This window comes from Nuphar pumila, chromosome 5 (assembly GCF_984573655.1).
Source record: "Nuphar pumila chromosome 5, dmNupPumi1.hap1.1, whole genome shotgun sequence".
NCBI lineage: Eukaryota > Viridiplantae > Streptophyta > Magnoliopsida > Nymphaeales > Nymphaeaceae > Nuphar > Nuphar pumila.
The window spans coordinates 20,831,675-20,855,185 of NC_143253.1; the positions used below are offsets into that span (position 1 = coordinate 20,831,675).

Consider the following 23,511-nt stretch of genomic DNA (forward strand, 5'->3'; position numbering starts at 1 on the left):
ATACATGCCATTTATCTAGTTTTTTAGAATAGGCAAGATGGGGGATAACCCCTGCGGTAATCGAACCCGAGGCCCCTCATTTATCATAACACAACCTTACCATCCAGCTATATCATTAAACCCCACTAGCATACACAAAATTCATAAACAGATGTGTGAGTTTCTAATTCTCTAGTAAATAACAACTGACCCAAATCTCTGGCACTTGAATGAAATGTTAAGTCATCAATCAATCTTTTCAATATCTTGGTGAGAGGTTTTGGAGAATTAAAAATGTCATTTTCTTAGGGAAATGAGTTATAGCAACCTACTTTTCTGTTCAAAAACCAGATTCTTGAACATATCATGAAGCAACACTTAAAAACTATAAAAATATTTTCACTTTACAAAAACCTTTTAAAATGTGATATCCACAAAATTTCTCTGATACTTGTGACTGAAAAAAAAAACAAGCTACACCAACCTACTTTTCTGTTGAGGACATGGATCTGAATTTTTGGCCATCAAACCAACCAGAAACAAACATGCATGTTCTCTCCTTAATGAATCATGCAAGAAAGAATTCGGTACCTCTATAATTTCTTCACTACTGCGCACGCAGTTCCGCCCGATCACACAGACTGACCCCCCTGATCCACCTCCAGTTATCTTTGCACCAAACAATGTGCCACTTTCGCCTCTAGATGATGTGCCACTTTCGCCTCTAGATGATCTCTTCCTGTGTTGCATCTCCTGAACTAGCTTAACAAGCCTATCTGTTCCGTCTGATCCGAGCCCACATGCATTATAACTATAATGACACTGCAAGAATCCCAGACAAAATGTTTGCACTGCATTTTTCATGAATACTTTAGAATAGAAGGATACTAGTTTCCAAATCTCCAGTGAAATGAGTTACTTTTAAATGGCAGACCAAATGTTACTCAGGTGGTTGGGAGTGACTCGGGAATCAACAGATTGCAAGGCTTAACTGATTTCTAGCATAGGAATGAATGATAAGACACTCAATTTTTATAATTATGGGAATAGAGCAGGGAGTTCTTCAAACAAAAGAAGAAAAGAGTAGGAAAAAGAAGAGAAAGAGAAATGCCAAAACCATTTGAAGCATCATGGATAAATGCCCAAACCAAATTGCTGTTGCCTAAGTAATTGACTTAGGCATTAAGTGCAAACAAGTTGAGATAACTTTACTCAAATCACAGCGATGCCAATGGCTCAAAACAAGTTGAAACTCATGAACACTAATGATTCCAACATAAATGACAAAAGTAAAGCAAACCTTCAAGCATAATCCCATATTGACTTTTTCATTTGTCAAGCAAATCATAGAAACATTTGTCTTCTATGGCACTTGAAACTACAATTGTCAGCTTGTACATCTCAAAAGTATTTACCTGATACAACAATTCTCCCAGAGCAGAAAGCTGTTCGTCAGTTGCAGAAGCTGTTAATAATGCTTTAAATGCCTTGGCATCAGAAGATCAACCAGAACCAAGTCAGTCTTGAGAATTAATGCATCAATGTAGAAATTGATGCAATAATAAAGAAATTGCATGAGTCAAGTACATTAATTATAAAAAGACTGCACATACAGATGCAACAGAAGCTGAAAGGAAAATATTTTCTTCATATACTAGTATGTATGGAGCCATCAATCTTGACATTCGTAAGTAGATTGAAGCTATAGTTGTTGGTACCTAAAATCAGTCTGGGTTATTGAATCATGCAGACACTATCTGGGCCATCTTTTTTGCATTTAAATCACACGTGTAAAGAAATACATGTACCACTATCAGTGCATCCTACAGATCTGTTCAATGTTTCTGTCAACAGCACCTAGAATACAGCAATGTGTGTGGCTATTTCATTAGGAGAAATTTTCACCTCACATGTACTCACTGATAACCAATTTGGAAACACCTTTGACCAATGACCAATCTCTCTCTCTCTCTCTCTCTCTCTCTCTCTCAAAAGATGTAGACCTTTTAGGATAATTGCAACTTACATTTACACGGAAATTTTCATAAATTGGATGGCTAGTGGGTGCTCTCACTCCATATTGGCGCTTAGGATCAATTGTTGTCACAGAGTCACAGTGATCGATGTATTTCTTCAAGAATGACTCACCGAGCATAAATTCAGGAACTTTCAGTGCATAAACAGCTTCATATCTGCAATGGAATACCTAACAGGTCATGAAAAAGGATTGCAGCCAATTTTACATATATTCTTTACTGAAACTGATGCTGTATGTACTATACTTGCTCGAGAACTCCTAAGCAATAGGAAACATATTTACATTAATAAGTAAAGCATTTTACATCATGTCTCCTGTTATCTTCCTTTATATAAATCATGAATGGTAAAGAACAATGGCAATCACAAAAACAAACTCCCAATCCCATCACCATCAAGCATAACACCTCAATAGTTCCAAACTCATAGTTGTCAAACCCAGCAACTCAGGCAAGAATCGGTTGACCTGAAACTCATGACTCAACGAGTCAACTTGTATAAATCAAATGACTTGGGATTTTCTTTTATATAATAGTATTTTTAAAATATTAATAAAATCGAAAAAACATTTAAAATATCAAAAGAAGATATAGATAAGACCAAGGAATACAATTAGCATGGAAAATATTACAAATAAAAATATTAGAGAAAAATTAGCCCTCCCACCCTGTCTTCTTATTTTACACAAAAAACTTTCATCTTCTTTTTCCCAATTTCCCCATATTTTAGGCCTCAGCTAGAAAATTAGATCTTTTGATTTATTTTCCTTTCCTTCCTCACCTCTGTCTTTAATCTACTCTCCAATCTCTCATTTTTCTACTTCAATCTCAACAAACCCATCCCCAGCAGAAGGAAAAGGAAGCCAGACCTATAAGGAGCAATTGGGGCGATAAAAAAGGAAGGGAGAAGAACTCAAAAACGAACTGCATCTTGCAGGCTTCAGAGAAGCTCCTGTTTAATAAAATCACTTGTCAGCTTTATGCAACCTTTCATTACTCGCAGCTCATGGCAGGCAGATGCCATTTTTCGGCACTCTTGGCTCTCCAGGCCACCCTTGCTCACTCGCAAACTCTCTCAGTCGCCAAAAAAGCAAATAAAAATGACAAGGAATTGGGTTTCCTCTTCCTAAAATCCTAGAAAAAGAAAAACCTGACTCGCCCTGTTTAAGGTAAAATTGGAAATCGGCAGAGTCAAACATCTCACACAGCGTTTACAACTACAAACCCCACCCCTCTGTGGGTCCCACTTGTATGAGCTACAGTACAGAGGGGTGGGGCTTGTGGTTGTACACGCTGGGTGAGATTGCTGATCTCACCCAGTGTTTGACAGGATCTGCTCTCCAGCAAATAGGGGCTGACACTTGCACGATTCCCCAATATAGGTCGTTCCCTATTCCTCATCATCTTTTATATTAAAGTATACAGTATCTTACAAGATAGAAATACCCCTGTTAACAATTAAAAGAATACTGTACAAGAAGGGTAATAAGGTAAACAAACAATATGGGTAACACAGCAATACAATAAGATTGGATCTTGGATCCACGATCCAACCCAGACTTCAGCATATGACGTCTCAATAAAGATTGGTAAGAAAAAAGTTATATGTGAACCCTTTGCTCGTTTTGTGTCCAACACGGTTTGGCTCAACAAGTTACCGACTTGATTCAGCGAGTTTCCCAACTATGTCCAACTACATCAATTGTTTTTAAGGGTGGAAGAAGAGAGTAGTTGCAGTACCTGTGGGGAGAAAGATTGCACAGGTAGTCAAGCGAAGCTTCAGCTTCAAGCAACTCTACCCCATGTTCTTCATATTCATCAGCATTCAGACCATCTACCTGCTGGTCAGCATTAGAAATTTGAAGTGAACCAGAAAACAGTTCAGATGCCTCCGACTTTATAATCCTCCGACCCAAAAAGGCACCAATTCTGACAGATCCATAATCAGCTCCACCAATGCTGCAATTGAAGTTGACTATCATTAAGAGAAATAAGGAAAAAAACTTATGAATTTACTATATGTCAAAATTGCACCTCCAACCAGAAACTATGGAAACATCGCACACAACTGAATATCGGCAAGATTCTATGATACACTACCATTAATCCATAATCAAGAAGGATGAAAGAGTATAATGAAACACATAATTCTTTTATTGTTCGTGATTGATTTAATTTTTTTTATCATGTTTAATGGAATTGATAGTTTATTGCTTCCATCAATATATTATTGTTTGTTTAAATAGATCCTTGCTTATAGTGCTGCCATAGGTCTGGATTTGATGAAGTGATTAGCATCAGGAAGACAACACAATCTAGTGGTAACATTCTTCCGATATGTTTAAATTTTGTAGCTCTAGATTAACTTTATAACTCACAAATTTATAATTCTGTTCCTAAATTATGGACTCTCATGAAGAAGCACCACCACCTTATGCACAACAAGCTAAATAACCGAGTTTTTGCAACATGGCAACAAATTATGAGAATGTGTTCGAGTAAATACAAGAGAATGACAAGCAGTTAATTCCATAGGTTTATGACAAGTGAACCCACAAGATAAAGCAACATGAGGGTCCGAGCATGTAAACCTACTTAAAAGGAGGAAAGAAGGGAGGAAGAGAAAGGGAAAAGCCATACATCTAAGTGAAAGCAAAGATGTGCATTCAGAAGTAATGAAATATGAAGGTATCTACAATGAGGAAAAAGATGGAATCAAATGGTGGTTCACGTCAAAGATGATGGTCAAGAAACAATGCTCTTTCTTTTTGTCTTATAGATAGCTCATTGCATATGATGCCGATTTTTGGACCAATATTTGGACTTCTTTACTTTTTTTAATGCTTGATCTAAGACATTTATGACATTGCATCTTAGTTGTACACAGTAGAATTATGGAATCACAAACAATTAAATATAGAACATGTTTGATACGCAGGAGGCAACAGTGTGGGGACAGACTGAGTGCTGTCCTGCATTTGATACGGGTGGTGCACTGCATCCAGGACAGGACAAAGCACATTCAGGACAACGCTTTATAAAACATCTGTGCAAGACACACCACCAGGGGTGTGACTGACGAGTTTGGGACAAATTCCGTCTGTCCTGTCCGCAGAGTGTTTGTCCCGTGATGCAAACACACCCATAATGTTTGCTTGTTTATGTGCTTATTGTAAATAAAATCATAAATATGCACAAAAGTCATATAATTATCATGATTTTTTAATTTCCAAGGACAAATTTGGCAAACACTATCATGATCTTTTGTGAATGAATAAAAAAATCATTTAAACCAAGTAATTGTTTCTCCATCTTTTCTTTTCCCCACTGGCTACCCACACGCACTTTTTATGGCTTCTTTTTTCCTTCACATTATGTCAAAAAATTATAAATTTAAACTTACTACAAAATCATGCCATAAAACTTTAAGGATTTCAATAAATAAATTCATATTTTTTACTGAACATCTAAATTCACCCAAATCTTTTAATGAATAAATGAATTCATGCTTTTTTATTGACACTCAAACATCCACTCATAAAAATTCATGCTCAATTGGATTTGGATTTGGAAATGAAGACAGATGGGCAAAAGGTTACACTGAATCCAGATCCTAGTAGCTAATCAGATATATTTTAAATGTAATTGGATCAGATTATCCATCAGATTGGGATGAAAAGCTAATCCAATTATTAATCAGATGGTTGCTCTACCGATTGGACTAATCAGATATGAATTCAGTCTGATATTTGACCCAAACCTGATCCACTGACATGTAAACACAATGAAACCTAACATATTCACTCATTACATATAAAAAACTATAAACATATATCTATTACTATTTTACACCAAAAAAGATACTGCATGAAACATAACAGATTCACTAACATACACACCTAGCTATAACAAAACAAATGTTGCTTAAACAGCAGCAGTGTTGTTTCATACCTGTGACGTATTCCTGAATCAATACCCCAGAAACGTATATGAGTAGGAATATTGACAAGTTCTTTCACTTCAGCAGGCTGCACATAAATGCACCTAAAGTAACTTCCCGTTGTACAGTGCTAGTGAAATATTGAAATACAATGTTCAGAAATTCGACATACCTGGCAAACCATGGCCAAAAGTTTGTTGGCTTCACCGCAAGCTGATGTCATTTGGTCCATCACCCCACATGGAGCACCAACAACATGGTTCTCCACCTGTACAAGTTTTTCATAATAAATTAAATCATTTTCAACATGCACTCCAATATTATCAACTAAAATGAAGTCCATCTTGAAAGACTAGATTATGTCCTTGCCTTCTGACATAGAAGTGCAAGATCCCTTGGTGCAATATGCAATCCTGACAACAAACGGAAATGCAAAATCAGTCACCTAACTACATATGAACTACTTAAAAGATCACCAGGAAAAAGAAAGAGGCTATTTGTCTTATGGCATAAAAAAGTACATAATAGAGAGGGAGAATGAACAAAAGATAACTAACCCATCTAGTCAACATAATCAAAGTTAAACTAATATATGAAGAATACAGATGGATACTTCCATCTCCACCAGAGACAATGACATATAACATAGTGACAATAATGAAATTTTTAACAATTACAACTAATGTATAATCGTCAAAATGTCAATGATCTGACATGGCTGGGCCCTTGTTTGAGACAAACATATTAGGATCAAATCCAATAGGTAACTGACGACTGAGTCAGGTTTGAGTGACCTAGTGGTGTGGTTCGAGAAAAATATGTTATGGTCACAATAGCCCTCTCCTTGCCCAGTTCTAACCTAAGGTTGCATCTCCCTTTACATATTCCCCCATTTTTCAGCTTGCAGGCCAGTTTCAATAATATAATATGACATACATACTGATTAATTATAGAGAAAAGAGATCATATAAAGATGGGTGAAATCAATGTGTTTATGGTTTGATGGCAATTTTTGGATTATTATCTAAAATTCACAATAAACAGCATTTGACTTGAGGATAATTAATTTCAATGTGATGAGGCATATTATTGTAATGAACCAAAGGAGTGTACAAATAGATGCCTCTAAAGGGTATAAAGTCACACAAGTGTGCACAAATACAAGAAGCCGCTATGGGCAAGAAACAAGTTCACAAGAAATATAGCACAAGCACAAGTCACTAAAGGGCAACAAGCACATAAAAATAAATTATTTCATTAACATAAAATGCTTAAGAGAAGCATTACAATATGCGAGAGATCCCATACATATAGAGAAAGTGATGCAGAGCATCCGGATCATCAATTCAGTAAAGATGAGTTGGATCCAAATCCAACTCACTAGACCCGATCCACGATGCGATATCTTGCAGATCCAATGACATGTAGGACTATTCGAGTCCAATTGGATCTCCGAGAAACAAAATCCATTATGATTGTCGTATTTCAATTTCTGAGATTTTTGCTTTTACCTTCTCAAAAATTGCATTTTTATTTTCAATTCCATTTTATCAAATTAAGGAATCATATTAGATATTTCTTTTTCTTTTTTATTTTTAGGTGTCGAATTCTACGGATCTGGATAGTTCTAGTGCCCTGTAGGATATTTTTGTGGCACTAGAGGGTGTACAGGGTAATTGGGTAGTTTTATTTTCATTTTTACAACTTTTATGTTGGATCCAAAGTAATATGTGTGTAAAGATCCAGTTTAAGTATTGGATCTTGTAACAAGATCCAATACCACCATCTGGATCCATATTGGTGCCTTAGAATTGGACCAATATGGACCTGGGTTAATGAAATTCTAAGCTTCCCTTGACCAGCCACATCAGCCCATCCTCATTGGGCGTGATTGAAGTGCCGCCCAGCTGGTCCAATTAATTCAAAAGGGTGTTGTGCCATTGGGCCAACTTGAGGTGCAATGAGAGCTGAGACTTGTTTGAAATAAGCTCTCTCATTGGCCTCAAGGGAAGCTGCCTCTCACGTGGCCAATGAGAGAACCTGCTCTCTTTTGTGCCCCTTAAATTTCAGCAGTTGAACCAAGTTTGAGAACCTTGTTGTGTTGCGTTGCTGCTGAACCCACTACTCCCTTGTTGTTTCTCATCTTAGTGAAAGACATTAGGTGGCAACGCCTACAGATAATTGTTTCCTGCACCTCTTTAGTGCCAATTCCTGAAATCTCATGAATGATACTCTATTGTGCTTGATCGTAGGTCTGAAATCGTGTTAATATGACTGAATGATTGTTGTACTTATTATTGCTTAACTGAAGTTTGAAAGTATTGGTCGTCTCTTGTTATTTCGAGTATTAAGCAACTTGTTTCATTTATTTCTGTTTTTAACCGGAGATTGGAGTCAGGGGAAAAGAGATTTCATTCGAGGTAAAAGAATCCGAGAAGTGGTTTGCTTGCAGGTTGAACTCTTACAACACCTAAATTTGATTCTAATAGAAATCGTAATATATTTTTGGGATTGTGTAACAGGCGGTAAAGAGTGACCAAGTCCTCTGACAGAGTTCGGTAATGTGCTCTGTTCTCCTAAACGGCTGAACAGAAAATTACGAATTTTAGCTTGTTGGAAAGCTAACGTTCGACTCTATAACTTTCATGTTTATCATTTTTTCTGAATCCGTTTCGTGAATCGTCTAAAAAGACTGGCAATTTCTGTTGTCCGAATGTGAACGAAATTATTGAACTGCTGAATACATTTCCTGTCTGAGTCTGGTGGTTGAATCATAACTTGATCCATATTGTTTCGTTTGTCGATTTCTTTGATGTTTTGGAAACATAACATCTGAATTAACAACCTTCATGATTTGGCAAATTAGTGAATTATCCATTACTGTTTCAAAAGTTAGCTTTTTTTATTGTATGTCAAATAACTTAGTCGTTATCTCGTATGTATTAAAACATAAAACACATCAACGTATTTTGGGCATAACTCCCTTTGATTTTACCCAAAAATTCCAAATTTTGGTTAATTGAAAAGCTGAGACCATTCCCGCACAACTTTCATGTTTTGAGTTTTTCTAAACTCAGTAGTTTGAGGGTTCGAAAACCCTTCCGAAGTTGACAGACTGTCCATCGGCTGGACGTCCGGCAACCTGTCTGTCCTGTCTGTGAGTTCCAACCAGAACTCTATCAAACGAGCTTTGTCCTATGTGAACCCCTCTGTTCCGGATCTGCTAGGATTTTAATTCCAACTTTTGGGTCTAAAATCCGTTGAACTCAAATAGCACCAAACCGTTCTGTTCGACTCCCGCGAGTTGGACTTGTTCGTCAAAATATTTGTTTTCGCGTGTTTGAGATCCATTTGAATCTTGGATTGTGGACCAGCTTCGTCGCCGACCCTGCATCATTTTGGTATCAAAGCCAAGTTGTCGTGTAATATCGCATATTTTCACAATTAGTTAAATTCGAAATTTTCAAAAAATTTGGCTAAGTATAGAAGAAAAATCGTTTGATTCTCGATTTTAGGCCGATGCTTTGGAATATTGGAATGGCCTAGGTCTTATTGTCAAGGCCTAAAAGAGCCAATCGAAATGTGAGAAAAAAAATGAATTTTGACCTTTAAATTCGGGCAAAATTCAGGCGAATTTTGAACGCGAAATTCGAGTTATATATCGTCAGATGCATCTCGAAATTATGAGCGCAACGATATTTTATTTTCCTTGATTCGAGCTACGGTTGGCCCGAAAAACACATTTTTTAAAAGATTAAGTAGTTTGTCAGTTCAGATCCGAACTTGGATCGGATGGATTTGATCCATATTAATATGGATTTGGACTTTATCCAAGACCCATATTAATCTGGATTTGATCCAGCTCAAGACCCATTTGGATTTTTGAGATGGATTTGGATCTTGGATCCAAATCCAAATCCAAATCCATGCCCAACGATTTTTCCAACTTTAAATTCATTAGAAACTTTTAAATTTAAGTTAATTAATGTTAAGAAGCCTCCCAAGTTAATTTGATAATTTTTGGAAGCTTATGGAAATTTATTTATTATTTAATATTGAATAAATAAATAAATAAATAATCAATGTAATTCCAAAAATTTAATTTGACAATTGTTTAGGACTCTAAGTAGAGCCCTTAAACCCATATAAAATCACTTTAGAAGTGTTCTAGTTCAATAATATGATTTTTGGAAACTTTTAGATATTTATTTATTAATAAATAATAAATAATAAATAATAATTAATTAATTAATTAATTTTAATTAATTCCGAGATTTATTTTTAGAGAGTTTAGGACTCTTTATAGAACCCTTGTTCATGGCTTAGAAGCTTTAAGAAAGATTTAAAAAAAAATACTCAACTTTGAAAAGTCAACACTTGGAGAGTTTCAAAATTTTCGAAACTCTAAGAGATAAGAGAGTTCCAGCTAGGGCTGCACTCTCTTCTCCAGCCCATCTAGAGTTCTATAAATAGATCAAAAAAAGGGGGAAGAAAGAGAAAGAGAAGAAAAAAGAGAGAGAAAGAGAGAAAAGGAGAGGAGAAGAGAGGAAGAGGAAGAGGAAGAGGAAGAGGAAGAGGAAGAGGAAGAGGAAGGCTTCTTCTCCGATCATCCGTCGTTTCCACCATTGTTTTCTTGTTCTTTTTTGATCTACGGTAAAGGTACGGGTTTCTCTCTTGTTTCGGATGATAAAAAAAGCATCAATTTGTATTTCAGGCAATGTTTTAGTGAAAATCCATGGGAATAGAGTAAATCTGAATATTTACTCTAAGATCCATGGCTAAGATTTATGTATTTTCTTTTCAAAATTTATTTTGGGGATACATACATATATATATATATATATATATATGTATATGTACATGCACATATATGTATATATGTGCTGATATATATATATATATATATATATATATATATATATATACGTATGTATATATATACGTATGTATATTTGATGAGTCACCGATCTAGTGTGCTATGGTTTTAAAACAGAAATCGTGTTTTGGATGTTAAAAAAAATGCATGGTTAACTTTTAGTAACGTCATAATGTTATAAAATCATCCATTTATTGGTTTCACATTAATCTACCAAGTGTATTCTCAAAAGGAGAAAACAAAATTAAAATTGGACTTTGAAGACCAGCTCACTGAGATAGTGTAATAAGTAATGGAACACGATATCAGATCTAATCTATTTGATCATACATGCAGGGTGGATCAGATCCTAATTAGTGGTCGAAAATCAAACCCTATATTGGAGTCGTTAGCTCAAGTTTGTTAACACTGCATACTGAAGAAGATTCTCAAGTGTTGTATGGTGACAATTGAGTCATAACCAGCAATACTGCAAAAGGAATCTCAAACAAATGTCTCTACAAGACACAATATTGCAATGCTAAATATATAACATCGGCTGTTGCATATGATCTTATGAACGAGACTTCAAATAATAAGAGAGTTGCACTGTGTGGGTCTGGCATGCAGCGTATAAATAGATAGCCATAGCCCATGTATATTGTTGAGACATGTTTATAAGGGTCTTGTGGGCTTTCGTATTAATTTCTATTTGGTATGGGTCTTTCTGTAATTTGGTGCTCATGGTTAATCTCTATTTAAGAAGAGATTAACCCTAATATGGGATTACGATTTCTCTCTCTAAGTCTTGCTAGAAAACATAGCTGGATTCAACATGGTATCAGAGCTTTTCTCGATTTTGAAGGCTTGAGTCTCCTGCGTCTTCATCTGCATTCCAAGGATCGATTAGGACTTCTCAAAGCATATTGACTGGTTCTGGTGGACGTGGACAAAGGAGGTCTATATTAGATCTGACCTCCTGTCCGAGTCTCGACTCACAGGAGCTCGCCATCAATCTGGCCTCAGATCCTTAATTTGTTTTGTCACCATGAAAAGGATATGATCTGGTGATGAAACAGATTTCTGAAGCCTGATTTTGTTGTTGCTCATCGTGGAGTCGAAAACCCTAAAATTTGTCGAAGATGGTGTGTCGTGATTTGGCAGGTTGGAGGCAGCATGCTGATATCATGGCATTGATGGGTACTTTGTTGTTGCATTTGTCAATTTAGTGTCTGTCACATGGTGTTGATCAGATCTGTCTTCAGAACCGATCTGTTAATGTAGTGGATCAAATCTGATCCGTTGTGGACGTGAGGGGTCGTTAGTGTTTTCGGCGAGCAACAGTCTCCGTGTTGTTGTGGATTGCTATACAGATCAGATCTGACCTGTCGTGGGTCTCCCTTCTGTTGTTGGTGCTCGAGGATCCTGCTAGTCGAGAAAGGTGAAGTAGGAGATCTAAAACACACAGCGTCAGATCACTTGTCAGATCGTGGATCGTGATCTGCCTGGTTCAGATCATCATGCTCGTGGATTCTGCTGTAGATTTAAAAGGGTTGTTTGGTGTCGTGACCGTGACTGTGGTGCGGTGAGCGTGGATTCTGATGTGGCTGACTGTGGGAAGTTACTGCAAGTGTCGTGAAAACATGGATGGAAGCAATCAAATCAGGTGGAGATCTGATTCTTTGGTTGATGTTGTTGACACAGATCTAGAGTCAGATCTGACAGAAGTCGCAGGGATCTGTCAAGCGTTGAAAATCCTGATCTGAAATCAGATTTTACATGAGAAAATCCGTTCACTGTCGATGATCAGATCTGGTGGAAATCTGATCAATGTAGGTCAAAATCAAATGGTCGCGGATACAGTTATGAGTTTTTTGTTGAAGTTGTGAAGTTGGTAAGAGGTTAAATGCAGTCTATTGTCAATTTTTTTTTGTGTGATCCTGGTAGTTCAGATCTGATCACAAATCTGAGAGTAGAGAAGATTAAATACATATTTTAGTCGGGGACATGCATAATTTTGGTTTGGGTTGTTCAAATCTGGTTGTCTTGAAGAAATATTTATATCAAATAGTCGCGGATCTGCATTTTTTTTGAGATCTGATCACGGATCCGAGTGTGGTGAATATTAGATTTTTTTTGTGAACATGCATACTACCTTTTTGGTCTGCTCATATCTGGTTGTCGTGAAAGAGTGTTTATATTAAATAGTCGTGGTAATGGCTGATCCACAAAAAGGGAACCAAAAAGCAGATGGGTCGTCAGATTATAAAGCATTCGCTAATCCCTTGGCACAAGTGGCTAAACCAGATGCAGATTATTCCAATGATATTGTTACTCTTAGCAGGGCTGAATATGACGAGCTTCTAGCCTTACGCCTATCTACTTCAAACTCTCCTGTGGCCAAGGTTGCGTACTCGGCAGGTGATGGCCTATTTGGCCAAGGTGGTAGGTGGATCATTAATTCAGGAGCATCTAGACACTTGTGTGAAAATTCGTGTAACTTTTTAAGTTTAAAACCCATGCCTGATCATAAAAGCGTAGTTCTTGCTGATGGGAGTTCTTCTCCGATTGTAGGGAAGGAAAACATGTCTATTTCCCCTACTCTTCAATTGTCAAATGTTCTTCATGCTCCTTCTTTTCCACAGAATCTATTATCTGTCAGTCGAATGACAAAAGAGCTGAATTATAAGGTGATTTTTGATCCTAGGGGTTGCACTTTTCAGGACTTGCTGACGGGAAAGAGGATTGGTGGCGGCTATGAGGAAGGTGGTGTGTATTATCTACATTAACCAGTGGGTTCGGTCTATTCTGTTGTTACATCATCCTCAAGTCCTCTATTGTGGCATCATCGTCTGGGTCACCTTCCAGTGACAAAACTTCGTTGTATCATTCCTTATATACCTCCTTCAGTTTCTTTTCAGTGTGAAACATGTCAATTGGGAAAACATTGTCGAAGCTCTTTTTCCTCTAGCCAGAGTCCGTCGAGTCAAAGATTGTTTGATCTTCTTCATGTCGATGTATGGGGTCCGAGTAGGATTCCTAGTAGGACTCAGTGTCGTTTGTTAATGACTTCTCAAGGTTATCGTGGGTGTTCCTGTTAAAAGATCGGTCTTAAGGCCCTGTCATTCTTAAATCTTTAATTGCTAAAATAAAGACTCAATTTGACGTGTGTGTTAAAATTGTTCGCACTGATAATGCTCTTGAGTTCAAATCCAAAGACTTGCTTCAATTCTATTCTGCTAATGGGATTCAACCTAAGTTTACATGTCCCCATACATCCCAGCAAAATGGTGTGGCTGAGAGGAAACATAGACAAATTCTTAATGTCGCTCGGTGCCTAATGATTCAATCCAATATGCATGTGTCATACTGGGGCGATGCGGTTTTGACTGTCGGCTTTCTTATAAATCGCATGCCTTCAAGTTCTGTAGAAGACCAGATCCCAATTCAAATTCTCCATCCAGAGGTTCCTCTCTTTCCCATCCCCCCAAAGTTTTTGTATGTGCGTGTTTTGTGCATAAGCTGGGTCCGGATCGAGATAAACTTACTTCGCAGTCTATTAAATGTGTTTTCCTTGGGTATCCTAAGAATAAAAAAGGATATTGTTGCTATGACCCTATATCCCATAAAGAGTATGCCAGTGTGGACATTACCTTCTTTGAGACTATTCCATATTTTTCGAGTACTACTCCAAGGTTACAGGAGAGTCATGGCGATGTCCTTCCTCTGCTGATTCCTCCTTTTCCGTTAGAGTCGTTTTCTCCACAGTCTTTGGCTCCATCCTTTGGTGAGTCTCGCTTCCGAAACCCTCCTATAGCATACACTCACAGGTTACCTCCTACCTCCATGCCCCCATTATCTCCTTCGCCTGAGGTAAGCATCCTGAAGTTTTTGCTCTTAATGATGATCTTCCTATTGCTCTGCGCAAAGGAAAAAGGCAGTGCACCTTTATCCCATTTCTCAGTTTGTTTCATAAGTTAATTTTGGGGCATCTATGAAGAATTTTATTTCAACTTTGTTTGCCTCCTCTGTTTCGCTTCATCACAGTCAAGCTCTATTCGACCCCAAATGGATACAGGCTATGCGGGATGAGATGAATGCCCTATGCTCTCGGGGTACTTGGGACTTGGTTGATCCTCCTACTGATGCATATATTGTTGGCTGCAAATGGGTATATATCATTAAATATAACTCGGATGGGTCAATTGAACGGTACAAAGCCCGGTTGGTTGCAAAAGACTATACTCAGACTTATGGTGTTGACTTTTTTGAAACTTTTTCAACAGTTGCTCGTCTTGGCACTATTCGTCTCGTTCTTTCTGTAGTTGTGCACTATGGATGACCCTTGTTTCAGTTGGATGCCAAAAATGCCTTTTTTATGGGGATTTTCATGAAACAGTCTATATGCAACAACTCCCAGGCTTTGAGGTTTAGGGGGAGTGTCAGAAGGTCTGCAAGTTGAAGAAGGTCATTTATGGCCTGAAGCAGAGCCCTCGGGCATGGTTTCACAAATTATTTGAGGTAATGTCGGGTTTTGGATTTGTCAGGTCAACTTCAGACCATTCCTTGTTTATCAAGAAAACTAGTGCTGAAATTGTTGTTATGGTGGTATATGTCGATGACATCATATTGACAGGGAGCAATGCTCAAGATATTTCTGCAACAAAGGATCATCTTCAGACACATTTTGTTACTAAAGATCTTGGTTCCCTCCGATATTTTCTGGGTATCGAGGTTGCAAGAAATAAAGAGGGCTTAGTTTTGTCACAAAGAAAGTATGTGTTGGATTTATTAAAAGAGACTGAAATGCTAGAAGCGAAGCCAGCTAACATTCCGATGAATCCCAAAACTCATATGTTCGATGAGAAGTCTGAATATGTGGATAGTGCCAGTTTTAGATCCTTGGTGGGTAAGTTGTTATATGTGACTGTTACTAGACCTGAAATTTCATTAGTCGTGAGTAAAATCAGTCAATTCATGGATAAGCCTGCCAAAGTTCACTGTGATGCAGCTATGATGGTTCTCAGATACTTAAAGTCATCTCCTGGTAAAGGACTGTTGTTTAAACAAAATTCCTCCTTGGACGTAGTTGCTTACATTGACGCAGATTATGCGGGGTTTATCATGTATCTTCCAAAGATCAAGTAGTTGATGTCTTCACCAAGGCTCTCGCGAGGCCTAGTTTTTCTCATTGTTGTGACAAGCTGGGCATGATTGATATCTATGCTCCAGCTTGAGGGAGAGTGTTGAGACGTGTTTATAAGGGTCTTGTGGGCTTTCGTATTAATTTCTATTTGGTATGGGTCTTTCTGTAATTTGGTGCTCATAGTTAATCTCTATTTAAGAAGAGATTAACCCTAATAAGGGATTACGATTTCTCTCTCTAAGTCTTACTAGAAAACATAGCCGGATTCAACATATATAAAATTTATTTTTTTGCATGTTCAACTTATTCCTTTAGATACATGAGAACCCCTGATTTAAAAAAAATACATACTCTTCCTTATGATGGGCCTCAACCGACCCATAGTCGGCAGTCAGCCCCCAACCGTCTGGGTCGGCTGGGCGGTGGGACTGACCCAACCGACTAGGTCGGCTGGGTGGGTTTGGCTGTGTGCCGAACCCAACTGACTGGGTCGACTGGGTCACATGTATTAAAAAAAACATTTTCTTTGATGCCATGGGGCAGTCGGTTGGGCTAGGACTAACCCAGCCAACTAGGTCGGCTGGGCCAGAGCCGAGCCCCAGCCGACTGTCAGTCAGCTGGTTGCTGGATTATGTTTTACAAAAAAAAGGAATATTAAGATGTGGATGCTCTGCTTACTTGGGCTTATACATGTGATTTTCATGTAATGGAGTAGACTCAATTTGTGCATGAATGAGAGGGTCATGTGAGCATATTTTATTTTCAACTATGCTTGTAAATTCCAGATTTTTTACCATTCATATTATATTTTGCCCTGGGCATGCGAAAGAATGATTTCTTGTACATGCTTAGTTTGATTGTTCTATGCATGTCCAAAGTAACAATGTGTAGTGCTTTCATGTGCATATGCATACGTGAGATAAACATGTTTTGCACGTACATAAATGACATGCATGTTCATATGTTTTGAGTGAGGTGATTCATGAGTGAAAGCATGCATTAGATATGGGTAACTTAATGAAATGAAAGCATGCACTTAACACGAATGTGAACTCATGCACATCTTTGAATTGCATATATGAATGTGCATTGAGAAGCATTCAAAAGAAATGCATAGTGGCATGTTATTTATGATTTTTGCATATGAATGCATCAATGATCAAAATGGACCATCATGGGTTGTATAAGCCTTGAGCATGTGTTGCTCTTTGTTTTAGTTGTTCTTTGCATTGCAAAAATCAAATGTGATATTATTGTTCTTATTGCATTGTTCTATGTTGCCATGGGTTGTGGTCCCGTGAAGAGCTTTGCATGTTGATTTGCAAGTTTATGTTATTAATTCTGCATGTTGAATTGCAAAATGTGAAAGAATTGAATTAATAACAAAATAAAAGAAATTAAAGAACAGTGTAATTTATGTTTCCTTGATGTCCCTTCTTTAGTGTGAGAATCTTGGACATTGCGGTTTTGAGAAACCGTGAGGATAATAATACTCTATGCGTTGTTGTTGTCCCTGAACCTGATATTGAGGTTCTTCTCCTGACTACGGTTTTAGAGAAAAACTGTCACTTTGCTTGGGGTTGGTGTGTAGACACAGCTGTTGTTTTGGTATACCAAGAAAGTGACATTATGATTGTTGATTTCTATAGTGTCTTGATATTGGTTATTGATTTTCAATGTTTCGATGGATAGTATTGATTCTTGATATCGCTCGAGCGCTAAGTTTGGAATTCAGTAATAAAATACAACTTGTGTGCTAAGTTACCCTATGAACCCTACTTGACTTCGAAAATTCTTACCCGTTTTGAGTATCAATGAGCAATGATAATTAAAAATAGGAACTTAAATTGTGTGCATTTAATAACGACAAGCATATGAAAAGAAAACTTTGATAAAAGATAATAATTTATTCATGCATTACACTAAAATCATGCATATTCCTGCTATGCATTAGATCATGTATGTTTACTTGTTCTCTTAATCTTGATATATTGATGAATGCATAATGTTTGTTTCCTAATGCATATTACGTCTTTATTTCTTAATTTATGATCCCTGTTGTGTATTAATTGTTCCCTCATGCTTAATAATTTTGCTCGATTGCATAAATAGTTAATTGAGTTGTGAATTTGTTATAATTGCATCCCTCTAAAATATTGCATGAATCTTTATTTGTATTTTTTCTTACTCGTTTGTTTCATTAGAGGGATTCATATATAGAATTCTTTGGATTCTGACACCCTTACTTTTGTGTTTTTCGCAGTTTCAGATGCCCAGTGAGGCGACTTAGTTTTGAGAGGAGCTATGAGGGGACCACACGTTTGCTTGGCAGATTCTTTTGGACAGTGTCTCTTCTTTTTGTTTTATTTATATTTTACTTGCTTATGTCTCAAACTCTATGCATCTGAATAAATAAAGTTTGGTTTGGTTTGGTCTGAAAGATGAGTATAATATTCCTTGTGGTGGTGATTGCGTTTAACTGTAAGGGCCCCGGGTTTCTGAGAATGTTTCTACACTTGTTAAAAAAAAATGCCACTTTTTCATGGGTACGAGTTAGGGTTGTTACATGTCGGGTTTAAATTGTCATTTCGAAATGCGAAGTGTCATTGTGGTTTCAACTATATGTCTATGTTTCCTTTCGGCCAAACCATATTGTTGGGGTGTATTAGTACAAAACCCTTGATGTAAAATACCATGGGTTTCCAAATGTTCTTTGAAATCATTTGACATAAATTCTCCCCTTAAATCTAATTGAAAAATAGATGTTGGTTTGGAATTGATTCCTAATCAGATTATGAAAAGTTTTAGATATTTTAAAATTTTCATGTATGTACCTAAGGAAATATATCCAAGTATATCTAGAATAGTCATCCACAAATATTACATATTAAACATAACCGCCTTTAAAAGCAACTGAAGCAGGACCCCAAACATCCCAGTGCACTAATTCAAGAGGTTTGGTTGATAAAAATTCTTTTTTGCAAATGAAAGGGCTTTAATTTTGCTAAGAATGCAATTGGTACAATGGAAATCTTCATTATAAAAAAATTTCAAATGAGATACATGGGATAATTTGGTTATACTAGGATGTCTTTGTTAAATTATATACCTAATCATTCAATGTAATATATATATTTTATATATATAAAGTAATACATATACATATATTAATATATATGTATATGTATCTACTTATTATATATATAAAATATATATTTCTGTTTTTGTTTAGCCGTAAGGGTAGAATAGTCTTTTCCTTCATTTTACGCACATTCAATTTATGAATGTGATTATAATTTATTTTTCGTTTTTCCTTTTCTTTTATTTTTGATTTACTTTATGTAAAGTACCTTGGGGGGCCCACTAACATAGACGTTGGGCCCTCTCCAACGGTCACATTTGTGACCGTTGGAGGGGCTCCAACGTCTATGAGTGGAGCCCCTCCAAGGCCCCTCATGTGTTCTTATAAATAGGGGGTTCACCCCTTTGTATTGTTTATGGCTTTGAGTCAAAGCCCAAGTTCTCAATAAATTGATTCCATTGTTTTTATGCCTTTGTGCATTTGTGAGTTATTTGTGAGTTGTGCCTTTGTGCACAAGTGTTCTTAAGTGTTCTTATTGTGCATTCGTGGTGGGTTTATTATCAAGAATATTAAGGTCTTGATCCTAGTATCTTGGTGGAGATACTTTTACAGTCTTAGCCTTTGATGCCACAAAAAATATCCAAGTTTTATACATTGCAACAAAAAATGTCTTTTGAAATAATCAATTGATTCATATAATAGAGATCTTCTCTATGACCTTCCCCATCTTCATTGTGAGGCTTCCAAAATTAGGGCTTATTAAAGTGAGGAGGCTTATAGGTATTTGTGTTGTCTCCGGGTCTAAAAATGGCCAACACATTGTCTTTAGTTTTCATTTATTCATATATGGATCTCAATAATGTCTTATCCATGCAAAATTTGGCCAAAACTTCATCTAGGAGTAGACTTTTTTTCCTATGGATAATGTTCACCCGTACTTGTTCAAACTCGGGCCTAAGACCCTTCAAGAATTGGAAGAGTTGCTCTTCAAGGATTTGTTTCTTCCTTTGAAGAGCGTCATTAAGAGCCTCCCAAATAGGCTCCAATTTCGTCATTTGATTTGAAAGTCTTTTAAGAGTACTATAGTACTCTCTAATGGATTTATCTCCTTGTTTGCAATTGTGGATGTTGTCCCGTAGATCCCATTTATGTGCGACATCCTTTTGTGTGTAGGTATGTTTGATAAACTCCCATGCACGGTTCTGTTATATATATATATATATATATATATATATATATATATATATATATATATATATATTATAATAGATTGCCCAATAGGGGTATTTTTGTCTTTTTACATATAATAATAGTGTTTATTAGAAACAACTATTTTATTTATTTTTCCTTTTATTAACATTGGGGCCCCCACTCCATAAAGTCGTTGGGGCCCCAACGACTCTACGAAGGAGAGCTCCCAAAGGTCGCCCCTCTCCTTTTGTATATAAATAGGGGAGTAATCCCCATATGTTGTTCATTACTTTTCCCTTCACTTTTCAATAATATTCAGTTTTTATTAGCCATTGGCATTGTCCCTTAGTGGACTTTTGTTTATGCACTTGAGTACTTGTCCATCTTCTTTGTAATTGTCCATTATTGAACTTGTATATGCTTTGCAAGTTCCGCATACTTCATTACATTGTATCAGAGCTCATTGGGTTCTCTTGATCATGGAAGTATTTTTTGTGGTGATTGAAGATCATGACAAAGGTGATGTTACTTGATTCATCTTTATCTTTCTCTTTTCATCATGGAGAATGAATCAAGGGTGGAGCTCTCGTTCAAACTTAATAGATCTAAGTACTTGATGTGGGCGTCGGCCATGTAAAATCATCTTAGAAGGAACTTTGGGGCTTTGTGATGGAAATCTCTCTTGATCCATCATTAAAGCTCACCAAGGTTGAAGGAGGTGTTGAAAAATCTCTTGTTAGAGATGATCGTCTTAAAGCCATCAATGAACATCAAATAAAGGTAGAGGATTGGGAAAGTAACTATGTCAAAATTTTGGCATGGTTTATGAACAATGTTGACATAAAAATATGTGCCAACATTGCTAAATTTAGAAGAGCCAATGAAGCTTGGTTCTTTCTTAAGGGTATGTACATCCAAAAGGATCTTGCTAGACAATATTTTTGTCAAGACAAAATTAGATCCACTAAGCAAGGGGACGTGTGTTCAGGATTATTTTAGCATTTTGTCCCCTCTTTGAGATGAATTAGCTCTTCTTGAGCCTAAATAGGTGGCTTCTGAAGATACTAAAATTAGAAGAGAGTAAATTGAGAATAAACACTTTTTTCAATTCCTTCATGGTCTAAGGCTGGAATTTGAACAAGTGAGGTCTTCTATTCTTCATAGAACTAAAGCTATGCCTCTTGAAGATGTAAAAACCTTCATGACCAATAAGAATGATAATGTTTTGGTTGTTACTAGGCAAGGTTTCAATGTAAAAACCTATAAGTCACCCTATTTTGTAAAACAAAATAACTATGGTAATGAGTCCAACTATAATAGTGAATATAGGAAGGGTGTTACATGCCACCATTGTTGTAACGCCCCACAATCCAGAATATGTAATCTTTTTAGGAAAAATTTAAATGCATTGTGATTAATCTTTTTCAGAGTTTAAAATGGCAGTTCAGCAAAAAAAATAGTGTTTGAAGTAACAAGTCAACAGACTTTGGGCGCATTACAGACGAACCTTCCTTTACACAATAGATTTGTATCTTCATATAAGCATTTAAAACCACATATATTCAAAACAAGGTTTTTGATAATTAAAGTTTATATAAAAGAGGAATTTCAAATAAACCCTTATACCAAATTACAAAATCTCCTCAGGAACGAAACATCAGAGAAAGAGTAGGATCTTGATATCATCACGTCATCGTGCCATCACTTACCGTACTGACCTAATCATCACTTGTACCCTATAAAATAGGTCTGACTTATAAAAATTTGGTAGGTACATAGATATCAAAATTCAGAACAAAACTAGCATATGTGTTGTTGCTTTCGTGATGTGTACTTCAGAATAAGTAAAATGAGTATGATAATCTTGTTTCGATATTAACTGTCCTAAAGGTACGCACATGAGAAATGTAGAAACAACTGAGACTGACTGGGGGGTTGTTATTCTATATATTTTGATACCCCAGACAACTAGTTGAGTTTGTTCCTAAGGAGATGGTCAGTGACTGAGAGAGAATTGCTCATAGGCATTTATAGCAAGGGATGCATATAACTTTTGCAGAAGTCTATAGGATCTACCACCTAGGATAATTTTTGATAGCACCGTCTCCTAACTCCAACGATCGGGGACGCCGAGTTCAATTGCTACTCAAGGAGTGTAGTTGTTAACAACCTGTCTATCCGAGTTTTTGTACCATCCCATCTTCTCCCTTGATGAAACCAAAGAGACGAATGGGTATGTCAGGTTTTATTTTAATTGACAACCCATTTTACATGTTCTGGTCTTTCAAACCAACTTGAGCATCTTGGTTGTGAATGTGATCATCACCATTTATGTGATTTCCTTTTAATCATCATGGATTTTCACGCTACGAGGTTATCATAAACCTCTCATCCAATCATTGTAGTACTAACATACCGTGCATGTCTAATAGTACCACTACGATAAGAGGGATATCGATTTCTCAGAAAGAAACCCCAATATCATTTAGAAATTTCAATGTGCCGTGCTTTAGGCCGAAAATATCCAAGTCATTTTGGATACTAAAACGAAGGACCGGACATACGTACCACCTAGGGTTATGTAGCCGATGCCTTTTCGATACACGGGTTTGAGGGAAAAACTTAGTTGCGAAAACACAAACGCCAAATACTTGTTTCTTTTGCTTTTCGAGACAGCGAATAATACGAGCATGAAATCTCCCATGTGAAATCCTTTTAAAATAAAGACTTGGCAAGGATGCACAAATTTGCATCTTTAAATGCAAGCATAATACAAAGCAAGTAGGAGTATGCAAAACTGTGTACTTTATAGAGTTATATATATATGTATATAGAATACATTTATATTAAAGTATAAGCTTGTGCACATTACAGCGCGGCGGCAAAGTAAATGACATAAAGCAAGACCCGATGTGTGAAACCACACATCGAGTTAAATAAACTGCGTAAGCGATGCGCGATCTATAAAACCGTACATCGGTTAAATAAAATGCGTAAATGATGCACGATGTACGAAACCATACATCGGTTAAATAAATTGCGTAAGCAGTAGCCTGTGTGCATTACAGAGCAATGGCAAAGTAAATGACAATTTAAATGGAAAAGAATACACAAAACTGCGTCTTTGAGTTAAAAGCATATATATATATATATATAATATTATGTATAAGTTAAAAGTATTCTGTCATTTGTTCTCGTATGCAACTTTTCCCTACCTCGAAGATGGTCAAACTTGCTGACGATTCCGAGCATAGGTTTTTAAAGGCTCGTGCCTTGGTAATG

General features: G+C 36.7%; 1 protein-coding gene across 6 annotated transcripts in view; it reads right to left on the reverse strand.

The window, feature by feature from the left end:
* LOC149837054 (L-arabinokinase-like) overlaps nt 1-23,511 on the reverse strand; it is a 97,430-nt gene that overhangs the window by 2,699 nt on the left and 71,220 nt on the right. For 3 of the 6 annotated variants that reach the window (XM_090005791.1, XM_090005790.1, XM_090005789.1), the window contains 7 exons: nt 6,325-6,368; nt 6,128-6,223; nt 5,967-6,043; nt 3,756-3,974; nt 2,006-2,171; nt 1,395-1,466; nt 571-801 (listed from right to left, as the gene is read on the reverse strand). In XM_090005791.1, coding sequence (XP_089861917.1) covers nt 571-801; nt 1,395-1,466; nt 2,006-2,171; nt 3,756-3,974; nt 5,967-6,043; nt 6,128-6,223; nt 6,325-6,368 — 905 coding nt within the window. Of the gene's footprint in view, nt 1-570; nt 831-1,394; nt 1,467-2,005; nt 2,172-3,755; nt 3,975-5,966; nt 6,044-6,127; nt 6,224-6,324; nt 6,369-23,511 lie in introns of all 6 variants that reach the window. The other 3 variants (XR_016431886.1, XR_016431885.1, XR_016431884.1) reach the window with 2 other exon arrangements.